At 43.9% G+C, this 13,160-nt stretch overlaps 1 protein-coding gene across 1 annotated transcript in view; it reads right to left on the bottom strand.

Annotated features, from left to right (window-relative positions):
• Nucleotides 1-12,049, bottom strand: part of DNAH5 (dynein axonemal heavy chain 5) — a 187,602-nt gene extending 175,553 nt beyond the window's left edge. Inside the window, exon 1 of the mRNA XM_037529755.2 lies at nt 11,924-12,049. Coding sequence (XP_037385652.1) covers nt 11,924-11,980 — 57 coding nt within the window. The 5' untranslated portion in view covers nt 11,981-12,049. The remainder of the gene's footprint in view (nt 1-11,923) is intronic.
• Nucleotides 12,050-13,160: the final 1,111 nt, after the last annotated feature.

The following is a 13,160-nucleotide window of genomic DNA, read 5'->3' as shown; positions in this document are numbered from 1 at the left end:
ATAAAGCATATTCAATGTGACTAATGTTAGCAGTTTGAAGCACATCTTCCCAGATGTGCTGTGCTTACACAAAATATGCAAAGATACACACATCTCTATATAATACTATTAAAAAATTTTCATGTATTTTCTGTTAATTCTACATCACAGATTTCTCCCTAGGTTTTTTTTTTTTTTTTCATTTTTCCTCCATTTTTCTCCCTAGTTTAACACAGACAATTCCAGCCTGTATTAAATTCAACAATATGGATGTACCATAATTTATTCAACCATTTCGCCATTGGTGGACATTCAGCTTCCTATTCATTTCTTGAAGGTAGCCCCTTTGTATCCCCTCTTTACTCAACAAACAGTTATTAAGACCCAAATATATGCTAGCACTAGAGAGAGGAACACTACCAGTGACCTCAAAAAAACAAAATTTTCATCCAGCAGGTGGTATGTGCATACTAGTTATCTAGTTATTCAATAAATACTTATCGAATGAATGAATCAAAGTCTAAATATGAGTGTGGGTATTAATTTTTAAGAAATTAATGGGAAATGAAAAGAGAAGAACACCAATATGCCAGGGGCATGGAGGAAAAAGAGCAAATGGAGAAGGCTGAGTCTGAGTAGACAGAGAGACAGAAAGGGGTTCAGGAGGCAGCACCACCAGTAAGCCATGAAGAGTTTCCAGGAGTGCTAAGGCCATAAAGAGTTGGTTGAGTGAATAAAGATGCCCTTAAGTATCTGTGTTTACAACATGACAGAAGCATCCCAACCTCTTTTGCAATATGACCAGGAAGCTAGTCTATCAAGAGCTGGACTCTATTTCCCCTCCACTTGAAGTTAGCCAGTGCCTGTGAGCAGTTTTCACCAAGAGAATATAGGTCAAAGTGAGACAATAAAACTTGAGAATATTTAACTTCTGTCCTGACCTTGTAACCCAGTCACCATATTGTGAGAAGTCAAGAACACCCAGCAAAAAGTCAAGCAATTCTGGTTCACTAGTCCCAGTCAACCTCTTGACACTGCAGCACCAGCTTTCAGCTATGTGAAAGCAATCCTGTAGTAAGCAATCCTGGACGTTTCAATCCAGGCCAAGGCTACATAAAACAGAAGAACCATTCTGCTGAGCCAAGTCACCCACAGAATGTGGATAGATATTAGTTACTGCTGCTTTAAGCCATTCAGTTTTGCTTTGGTATGTTTGCAGCAGAAGATAACAGTCATCCTTGTTAGAATTGCACTGGTTGGATAGAAAAACAATATGTAGACTTGAAAAAAGGATGAAGGAAAAAAGAAATATGAATGTATGGAATGTTAACTACTCTTACCAGAAACTTGAAAGAAGTTTCTGGACTTCTTTCAAGAAGGACTTCTTTTCAAGGAATAGGACTGATATTAGTAAATAGAGGGGATTTAGAGTCAAGGAATAATATTCTAAGACACAAAGACTTAAGAAAAAGTAAAGGGGAGAAAGCTGAAGGTTTCAGAGTGGTTGAAAGGCCTTTGCCAGCCTGGGCAATTGGCATTTATTTTTCTGACCCTGAAGAGTCTGACTATGGGGGTGGGAGTCTAAAAAGGAAATACAAAAGTCTTGAGTCCTGACACAAAGTGTCAAATAGAAGGAAATTTAAATCTCTTTTCAAATGTCACTGAAACCTAAGAGGCCCTGTTGTTTTCTACCTTCCTAGCAGGGAGAAATAAAATGCCTTCCTTAAAGTGATGTCTCTGAGCCTGTGCTCAATGTCTTCAGCGGCTTAAGAACACAGTGGGCAAGTGTGGGAGATGGCAAATGAGCGACTAAACCAGGAGAGGAAAGCAGGGTAGCCAGCACGGCAGAAAAGAAGGCAAAAACCAGAAGAGTCAAGATGTAAAGCAACTGAAGACTTCCATAGAATAGAGAAATTGAAACAGGATTCTTCCAGAGCAACATATTACTCTGTGACCTGATTTTTTGATTCCAAAGAAAAAACATGCATATTCTATTGGAGGAAAGAAGAAATCAGCTCTTAAACTAGGAAACTAATTAATCTCATTTTACTTAAATAATAGAGGAAAGTACTTCCAAATACATTTCATGTGAAAGTAAATATCAATTTGTTTTTTGTAATTTCATCTATTTATTGATGAATGTGTTTGTAATCGAATTTTATTGATTTACCATTCATTCACAAAATTATATAATTTTAGGTGATTATGCTAAGTCAGTGTGTATTTAAAGTAGATGTTTTCAGAGCTATTTTAAAAAGCACATTAAGTACTTAAACTCATTGTTCTTTCTCCAGAAGACAAAGAATATGAAGGTAACTCCCAGGGCCATGTAGATGCAAAACCATAATGTTTATCAATCTCAACTTTCATTGCTTATATTGAAGGATCCTGGCATGACAAGGGACTTTTTTATTTTACTACCACAAAAAGTCAATAGTGTCAAGCAAATATTTAGTGATCAGTCAGTGCATTGTGAGGGCATCAGCTTAAACCTGCAGCTTTCTGGCTGCTAGGGAACGTCAGAAACAAGTAGTCAGCTGACCAGCTGTCTAGAGGTGGCCGGCGCTGCTGTCCTTTGAATGGTCAAGGACACCTGGAGAGCGAGGGCAAAATGGGGCTAAGAAGGTGAGAGACAGACTATGGGGAGCCATTTTTTTGAGTCATGTTTTTGCATTGCATGAACAAGTACCCACTGATGGGAGTTTGGTGGATGATGGAAACCTATTCAATGACCCAGGAAATCTAGCAAAGCATTAAAACATTTCCACCACCTATTGACAAGGAATAGAAGACTGACTAATGTGCTGTCTCAGAAGAAATCAGGCTGCTTTCAAGGCTGGACCACCTCGGGCAGACAAAGGGGCCCTGTAGTCAGAGTAACTGCAAGACCTTGAAACAGTCACTTCGCTACTCCAGGACTCAGCAACTCCACAGTCAGTGTGTGGACTAGGGGACAGCTTGGCTCAATTCCTTCCCTAACACATGGGTTACTTTTCTGGTTCAAAAGTTAATACAGACAATAGATGTGGGATTTTAAAATACAAATCCCAACAAAGACCAATGCCATGTGCTTTCATAACAAAGCTCTGTGACTTCTCATGGTAAAGCCCATCCAACATCTTTAATAGAATAAACTTGGGTCTCCCCTGGTGGCACAGCGGTTGAGCGCTGGGCTGCAAAGCTGCCCGCAGCCTCTGCAGCTCTGGTTCAATCCCCAGCTGGCCGGCGAGGGTCCCACATGGCGCTCAGACCTCTCCTGTCTCTCCCGCTGCTCCCCTCAGCAGTGTACTTTGTCATTCTGCCTGTTCTGCTCCCCGCTCTGGTGAAACCTCTCACCCTTCCACACTTCTGACTGTACCCAGTGCTTGTATGCATAAATAAATAAATCTTTAAAAAAAAAATAGAGTAACCTTCATCTTGACCTCTGCAGAACCCTCACCCAAGTCTAAAATCTGTGTGCACAAACCATGTACGAACCACACATATTTCATTTTGACTCCGGGTTGATTATCCTCCACTAAATGAGATGAGAAGCCCTACCCCTTTCTGCAAAATAGAGATAAAAGCCCCCCTTTGAAAAGTGTTTGTGACGATGAATTGAGAAAACATTGAATGAGCCAGCACTTGAATTAAAATGGCCTGGCCAAGGCTTTGACCTTTGACATCAAAATTTAGGTGAAATAAACTTTCAGTAATAATTTTTTAATTGTAGAAATGGTTAAGCCTCCCCCACCCTTAGGAAGCCCAGTGCAAATTAGCAGGCGTGTCTGTGGATGGAGGGTGGAGCTGGCAGGTCTATGAGCTGCTTTCGGAGGAGCAGTACCCCCTTTTCCTCAGCTCTTCTGAAGGTGTCAGCATATATTTTTCTCTGTTTGCCATGGATCTGCTAGTCTTCATTTGCTTATTTGTCTTTGATTTCATCATCACAAAAGTCCTATGAAGTATTATGTCTGCGCAAGGAAACCAGGACTATGGAGCAGCGCCATCTTGTCCGCAGTGCGCAGCTAAGGGGCAGCAGGTCTGGGAAGCAAGGCCCAGTGGGGGTTTGGGCGCAGGTGTCCCAGGCAACAAAACATTTTGCATCTATTCAAATGGATGTTCCATCAACATTTTTCTTTAAATTTTCACTCAAGAGTTATCTAGGGCACTGGGTGGGGGGTGCTTGGGGGGTTTTAGCCTATGCATATTTCATAGATCATAGGTAGAGACCAATTTTTGAATCATCCTGGTGGTGCTTTAGTGCCAGGTGGGCTGGTGCCCTGTTGGCTCCCAATTGGCATCCCCTGGCCCGGCTTTCCCGTCCACACACCTGTGTCTCAGCACATGTAACTCCCCCACCCACTTTCAACTCCTACAAGTGCTTGAAGGCAGTTTCCTGCTTAGCCAGGCTGGACTCCATGCCTCCCCCAGCTTGTCACTGTTCCATCTGAATTTCACGTTGACCTGCAGCACGCCGATAACCAGGCCTGCCTTCACACAGCAACGTGCGTGAGACAAGGAATGGATTCTAGAGCTAAAAAATACATGTTTTTGTTAAAAAAAAAAAAAAATTCTTTTCTGGAAGCTTTTTTCAAAATCCCATGTCTCTTGTCTGAATTAACTTCTGAACCAGAAAAGTTTTTTAACAGGATTAGCTTTGTTGCAGGTCTGAATGTGAGATAAACAGATCTATTTTAATGAGAGTCTGCTGTTTACTTTCCAATGAATATATTTCTACTCATTTGATTTAGGTGTTTTGTAACATAGTAGAGGGGAGTACAATATAGATTTAAATCCCCACCAGAGATAATTGTAGATAATGTGGAGTTTATAAAATACAGTTGAAATTCCTCATCTGAGAAGTTAATACCTCTAAGACTAATTTTGCTTCGGTTCCCAATATCAATCTCAAGTCCATAGATAATCAATTTCTGATGAAAGACAGCACTAAAGAAACCAAGGACTTGGGTTTGATCATCTCAGGCCGGGTAGCTTCACTTTCTCCCATTTCTCCAGCTGTGAATGAATCTGGGCAAATCCAAGAGCAGAAGCGAAAATTAATCCATGTGTGTGTCCAGTTGAATGCCTGGTAAAATACGTATTTCTTTTCTTTTCTTTTCTTTTCTTTAAGGAGGATTTCCAGTGCCCCAGACTGGCTAAGCTCACCTCGCTGCCGTCCACCTGACCCCTCCTGTCTCCTGCACAGTGAAAGGGAATCCATATCAACTCAATCCCATCATTCCTACAAAAGCATCCACTCCACTGGAAGGGTGTTTTCTGTTTTAATTTGCACAACATCCCCAGAGCCCAGAACAGAGCCTGGCGCATCACGGAGCCTCAATTGATATTTAATCAGTGGATTAATTGACCAACCTAATCATTTCACAAGTCACTCTCAAGTAATTAACAGCTAGAAAAATTATTCTAGCTGCATGCAAGTCTATGATTGCAGGCTCAGGATCCCGTCAATAGGCTCCCAGGTCCCCGAAGCTGTTGACTCCAGCAACCAGGACTGCAGAAAATTCTACAATTAGTATGGATCACAGCACTCCCCCAATCTACAGCCAACACGACTAACCTCGCCTGGCCTTCTCTCCATTTGAAGGTGTTGCATTGCAGAATCTGGGGGACGCAGCTCCCTGCTTCTCTCCCTGGAGAGCCCGTCTCTAAAGTTAACCCAATTTCCACATCTTCCAACAAAGACAAGCCTCCTTCTCCTGCCAGCACCTTCGTTGTAACCTCAGGGCCCTGTTTCCTCTGTGGGGCTTCCTGGACGCTCCCGTCCTGCTCTTTAATTGGCAGGGAGAACCACAGCCAGCAAAGCCCACTCCTAAGTGTACTTGCCACCTCTCGCCTTGTATTTCCTGTCTGCGAGAGGAAGCACAGCTCCTTCCCCATTAAGAGTACTTCAGCAAAGTGGTTTCCTGAAGGGAAAGACTCCAGGCTGGCTAATCCACTCACAGCAGGCGCTGCAGTGAAGCCTCCTTCATGTGACAAGAGCTGTCCTCCCCCTTTGCGGCAGAGACGCACCTCACCGGGGAAGGTCCGTGGATTTTCTTGTATCCCAAGAATGAGCCCTGGAATCTCATCTATTGTCCCTTAGATTTCCCTGTTCAGTAACTCCTTCATCTGTCAGTCTGCAAAGCCAACGAAGATCCCGTGGTGCCTTGGATGGCACGTGTCGGCTCACCCAAGCTGGACCTAAACCCATCACGACACCCCCCTCCTCTGCAGTCCACCATCCAGACCCTCACTGAGCCTCTGCGCTGCACACCAAACATGGAGACCTGGTCGGGATTAATGGCCCTTCACCAGGCTGCCAAGGCCACCTGCCCCAGCCCCACAGAGTTGGCTCAAAAGTCAGCAATACCTCCCGGGTAGAATTCCCAGAGGCCCCTCCGGCAGCTGGGCCCCTATAATTCAAGAGGCCTTCACCCATATGCCAAAAATATATAATATGTCACCATTCAGGTTACATATGGCACAGGGGCGAAATTCCCAAACTGCTCTTATTTATCACAATAAGCCAGAGTGCTCGAGCTGGCAGCACGCTGGAGCCACAGGGGCGTTTTAAAATCCGGATGCCTGGGCCTCCCACCCCAAGCACCTCTGACTTAATTTGTCCTGAGGGGGTGCCTGGCACCGGCATTTCTCAAAAGCTCCCCTGAGGATTCTGACATGCAGCCCAGCCTGAGAACACTGCTCTAAAGGAAATCATTTTATGAACTGATCATGATTGAGTAGTGCTCCCAGACTCTCACTTGAGGTAGGAACTTAATAGAGAAAGTCCAAGAGCATAAATTTGGAATCGATCCTTTCAACTATAGAGCTCTCTCTCTCTCTCTCTCTCTCACTTGTATTGTGAAAAAAAAAAATGGTATGAAGAATAAGCGCAAGCTCTCAACTTCTTGAGGTTTGGACGTGTTCTTCCCTGCCATGCCTGGGAGCACAGTGCCTGGCACAAATTAGGTGTGGAGGACAAAGGAAATCATCTTGTACCCCTCTGGGTTCTTCTTGGCCTAGATGAGTAATGAAAACAGCATCAGACGGGTTAGCAAAGGAAAATCAACCAGAGTAATAACAGACATATGCAGAATTCACATGGTTGTTAATTCTTAAGAATAATGACGCAGACTGGGAATGTTTATCCTGCGTGCTGGGATCTGGGGCATCAAAGACAGTGGGGGAGGGGGAACTTGACACAACAGCCAAAAAGGAGGTGACCTCCTCCTTACTCTGACAGCAAAGATGGATTCTTGGATAGACATGTTTACTGATAAACCTGGAGTTGGATAAGATCCCCAAACGCCATTCTTCCAAGTCATAAAAGGGGGAGCAGTGGTTGCTTCTCCAATTAGGAAGAAAGCAGGAGCTTAGGACATGATGACCCATTAGGGGAAGGGGAAGGATTCAGGCAGAACAGAAGTTTCTACTAGCCTCCAGAGCCCTCACTGCTCTCAACCAAAGACTCTCTGCTTTCTTTCAGTCATGGCCTAGACCTCCCAAGGCTGACTACCGGGCCCTGACTGACCTCTACTCTGGGCCTATTGAGAAAAGCCTTTTGGGGAGACCAACCCCATATCAAACAGATAGATGTGGCATGGAGAGAGTCACTCACTCCTAGTATGTTCTTATTAGGATGTGGGGTCTGGGTCATTGACTTGTCCAGGTTCAACAGGACTCACCTGGGCCTGGAGAAGCAGTACCTGTCCCTGCCCACTCCCCAACTAAATCCTCTCCTCCCTGTGACAAAGCTCCAAGGAAACCTTAGACCTGCAGATGTGAAATGAGTGGACTTGGTCAAACACGCCCAGGCCTGATTAAGAGAAAGTATCAAAACCAGTTTGGCTCTTTTGCCAGAGAATAAGAAAACTGACATCCTTTCAGCTTTCAAGATGCCAGAGAGTCAAGTTCCTTTTTGGCCTTGGCCTTGGCTTCCACTAAGCACTCCCAGGGAACAATGGCCTCCTCCCCACAGCGTTGCTCGGCAGGGGAAGGAGCTGTGCCTGCCTTCTCCTTCCCCCGCATTCCCTACACACATGAGAATCACTGTTTGGAGAAACCTAGCAATCTGAAATTTGATGAGTGACAGCATTTTCCAGCACAAATACATCCATCCTAAAATATGAACAACACTTTACCCTGCAGCAGGGAGAGAGCTTGCCTTTTTTTATAACCAACTTTGCAGTTCGGTGAATCTAAGTCAAGAAGCCAGCAGGAATCTGTCTTTTTTTTTTTTTCCTAGAACTCAACAAGGTCAACTAACAAAATTATTGGGTTCCATTTAATTTTAAGGGAAGAAAGAAAAACAGAATACAAGTCAGGAACTCATGTCCCTCATATACTTGTAATTTGACACTGAGCTTTCTTCATCTAAGAGAAAATCAGAGAGAAAGTATAGGAAGGTTAAGCCTTCCCTAAATGTCTAGACCAGGCCTCCCCAAGATGTTCAGACAGGCCTCCCTAAGATGTGTCACTTTAGCATATGGATTATTTCAAGTTGAGCTCAATCAGTGCTCTGCAGACTCAAAAGAAGCTTTCATGACTCCCTAACTACACAGAAGAATGACGACTGAAGGCATTACCCAGAAATACCAGAAATAAACTTTCCATTGGAAAAACCTACCTCTGTGACACTATAAACATCTAATTAAAGATCAACTGGACTTTGTCATGTGAGTCACCCTCTCCTGTCAATGTGAGTTTCTTTGTCTTTCCCTAAAATGTCAGGTCCCCCATTCTTTAGCTGAGGATATAGACCCTCATTTCGCTCTATTGGCTTTGGAGTTCTTTTTGGTTTTTTTAATTTCCCATACTACGTAATTAAATTGGCTCTTCACTCCTACTAATCTGTCTGGTGTTAATTTGATTGTTCTACCAACCTAAGAAGAACCCAGAGGGGCAAGGAGCTATGTCCTCCCTGGCACAGACCTCATGTCTAAATCATATTTTTTTGCAAATAAGTGAGTCAATATTTCTCATTTTGTGGAAACAGAATTATTTCAGGTGTTTTCACTGAAAGGCATCTGTGTTTATCATGCAAGAAAAAGAATATACCCTTGACTTTTCTAAACCCATAGAACTTTGGTGAATTGGTTTTTAGTGCATGTAGATTCTGCATAAAGGCAATTATTATAGTAGAGTAATCGAGTTATAACATAGCGTTATTATAGTGATAGCTCCACATCAAGTTCCAGCTTAACTAAATATAGATGTAGTTTTTTGTTAAGCGGCTTTAGAATCTTTGCCATTGATTATTTTAGGTCACAAAGTTATAATTAATTAACTGTCTTATCAGTGCACTAAATAGAGAACATGGAATTATGTACATAATATATTGTAACATTATTAAGGCGATTATGTTAATATATTTCAGTGGGGTGAATAGAGCCAGTATTCTATATATATAAAACATCCCAAAAAATTACTTACTCCCAAAAAAGGAGCTCATGCCAAAGAAACTAGTTCACTAATTATACCCAAGATTTTATCACTGATTTTAATGTTTTAGACTTGGTAGAGAACTTCAGTATGTGATAAAGCTCTATTCATTCAATTTACTGCGCAAGCATAAATTAAGGTGTATTATATACCAGTCTCTGTGTTAACAGAAGTCTATTTAAATATTTGTTTTATTTAGTTATGCATACAAGAACAGGGGTACAGGCCAGAGGTGGGGGGGTTAGAGGACTCACCACAGACAGAGTGGGGAGCAGAACAGGCAGACTGACTGAAATACACTGCTGAGGGGAGCAGCAGGAGACACAGGAGAGGTCTGCTGCGCCACATAGGTCAGCTCCCTGGCCAGGAATCAAACTCAGGCCGCAGTGGCTGGTGACAGCTTGATAGGTCTGAGACTTTAAGCCCTGCGCCACCAGGGAGGCCCAAGAGAAGGCTATTTAAAAATGGAAAGAACACCTCCCCACAACCTAGTGGGGAAAGAGAGATGTGGACAAATGTCATCTCACTAGACATGTGATGAGGGCTCTCGCAGACACAGAAGCAAACTCTGAGGGGCACGGGGAAAGGGGTGCTGCCTCCTCCTCAAAGCATCAGGAAGGCTCCTCCGAGGGTGCTGGCACTTGCTCTGGAAGAGTGAGTCAGGGTTTGCTGGCAAACATGCCCAGGAGCTTAGCTGAAGAAGTTGATTTTGGGAAGGCTGTATCAGATCCACAGGGCTTGGGAAGTGGAGGGGGGCAGCTGGCAGCATACTTGGAAAAATGCCAAGAGGCCGTAAAGCCAGGTGAAACAGGCTTGCGGGAAAACAACAGGTGGTAAGGCTGAATGGACTCCTTGGGGCCATTGAGAATCAAGGTGTGGGGATCAAGCCTGAGGAAGCTCAGGTTAACCTTAGGAAAGGCGTCCCAAGAAGCCTCCCTTTCCTTTTGACGCTAATAGGAGGTAAAAGAGGCTCCAAGTCCCCTTCTATGCCTGTGCATAATAAAGAGCTTGCTGTGCTAAGCCCGGTGCTGGGAGCTCGTTCTTTATTGTAACTTCCAAAGGCACATCCTCGCTGTGGCGATAAAGGAGCCCTTGTGCATTGCTGGGGGGAATGAAATTGGTGCCGCCACTATGGAAAACAGCATGGAGGTTTTCCTAAATTTTAAAAATAGATTTGCCATAGGACCCAGGCATCCCAAAGGATGCAAAACCACTAATGTGCAGGGAAATGTGCACGCCTTTGTGCACTGCAGCAGGAACCAAGTTATGGGAACAAGCAGGTGTGCAATGACAGATGAGGAGTTTAGAAAGATGCAGTCTACACACACACACACACACACACACACACACACATGCTGCGATACTGCTCAGCCATTTCAAAAAAGATGACATCTTGCCATTTGCAACAATATGGATAAAACATGAAATAACTCAGGAGAAAGACAAATTCAGCATGATTCACTCATTTGTGGATGATGAAGAAAAAGGAGGGAAATCAAAGGAACAAACAAAACAAAAACAAAGATTCTGAGACTGACGGCACAATGGTGGCCACTAGAAGGGCCAGGGGTGCGGAATGATGGGCCCGGTGGTCGTGGTGGATGGTGACTGACCAGACATTTCGGAGGGAGGGGCAGGGTGTGATTTATGCAGGTGCTGAGGTGAGAGCATGTTCTCGTCGAGAAAATGGAGTTAAATCAGGCTTATTTCCTGCCTTTCCACACAAGCCCCACCGCCTGTGCTCTTGCACTCCTCCTGGGGCACGTAGCCCACACAGGCGTGGACACCTATGCTGGGGAGCGAAGGCTAACCAGGGCCCCCAGTTCTGGCGTTCACAGTGGCAGCGTCACTCTGAGGCTGGGGGCTCAGCTGCCATCTCCCTGCCGTCTGGTCTGTCTCCAGATTCAGCATCAAGGCCTGTAAACATCTACCACGGGCTCCAAAATTCTCTTTTCCTCTGAGAGAATCTACAGTGAAGATACCCAGCCTGGGATGGCGGCACCACAGTACTCTGCAGCACCACAGTGCTGCAAACCAGTGTCCCCTCAATACAAGGAAAAAGAAAAACCAAGCCACATCCTGTGTCTCACCATCCCTGGCATCATCTCCAGGCTTCTAGAAGAGGGAGATAATTCCAGAGATTCTGGGATACAAACAACCAGGACCTTGCCTACCCTCTCATAACCACCAAGAGCTTGCAGGCCTGAAAGAATGCAACGTACCCGAAGGCCCAAGAATGCCTTTTTCACCCCAGGCCAGTGTCCTCCCAAAAACCACAGCATGTGTTTGCGCTAGGAGTTCTAGCTTAGGAGGCAAAGTACAGAAAAGCCTAAGATTGCAAATCTTTTTTTTTTTTTACTTGAAACGTCAACATGCAGCCATATGCACTATCCAAAAATTAACCAACAAACTTTTTTCTCACACCTCCAACCCCGTGTAAATTTGAACTTTTAAAAGGTATTTTTCCAAACAGATTTGCGAGGGGTCAATGCAAGTCACACTTGCAAATGTAGAAGTTCCTTACCGTTAAAACGCGGGTAACACTCTGCTTCCAGAGCTGTCTCCTACCGATCCTAAACATCTCAGCAACCTGTTCCGCTTCTAGACTCTTCCAGAATGATCTTCTAACTCCTCAGAAGCTTCCTCAACACCCACAGGCTCTCAAATGGAAAGTCCTCTGGAGGACAGAGGTTCCCTTTTACAGCTCTAATTTGCATGCATTATTCACCAAACACACAGGGTGAAAATTAAAAGGGCACCAGTACATTCAAGTTTTCCTTGCAGAGTCTCTCCCCTTGGGCCTCTCCTCCGCCCAAGCTTTGTGTTGTTAGGGGGATACTGTTTATATGCCACACGGCTTAACCATGCCCTTACTCGTGCTTATCAACCAATCGATGCATCTGACCTGCTGGATGGCAACACCTTTTTTCCTGATGTTGAACAATAAGCTTGGAGTCCATAGAGATAGATGAATATTTTCTTTGAATAATTTCTTTCTTTGAATTGTGAGAAACTTGAAACCCTATCTAGACAGAAAGCCGAGAAGCTGCAGCTCTGAATGAATTCCTCAAGTCAAGATATTCAGTTTCACTTTGTCTAAACAACTTTGCGTGTGCGATTAACTGCCAGCATCGTGACTAATTGTGACTAATTATCAGATAGGCTAATTGTGACCCAAAGGAGTCATTTTCTCCCCATAAAGAACAAGAAGCCTATTTCATATGCAAATAGCAAATGATGCCCATAAATTACTTGTGCTCACACAGTTGCACACACAAATAAACCAAAGTAATTTAGTCTATGTGACTAAACATCTTGATCATCCTTACTGTGAAAACAAGATGGGAAATCACAACCAACGTGATTTGAGATGTAGTATGTGGTTTTCTCTCATCAAGGTAATAATAGGCAAAACACTTAAGATCGGGCACGTTGAATCCCGGATTTAGTCCTTGGAGTTCAGTGTTCAGAAACCCAAATCCAATCAGGACATCTACAGATAATCAGGAAACAAGGAACTCACGCTGCTAATATTTTATTAATCAACCTCCAGAGAGGCTGACTTGAAAGTCAAGATGTTCATTTGGTTTTAAAACACCTCCTGCTAATCTGGATGCAAAACTGGTAAGTGAGCTGGGAAATCACACGGTCAAGGCCTAGGTCCTAGGGCTGCTAGAGACAGCATTTAGCCCTGAATCACATTTGGCAAGCAAAAAACTAAAGCACAGCGAGTGAGAGTCTGTTTGTAGAACATTTTTAAC

This window comes from Talpa occidentalis, unplaced genomic scaffold, assembly GCF_014898055.3.
Source record: "Talpa occidentalis isolate TD23 unplaced genomic scaffold, MPIMG_talOcc4v2.1 talOcc4.6, whole genome shotgun sequence".
Classification (NCBI taxonomy): Eukaryota; Metazoa; Chordata; class Mammalia; order Eulipotyphla; family Talpidae; genus Talpa; species Talpa occidentalis.
This window is presented reverse-complemented; position numbering and strand designations above follow the sequence as displayed.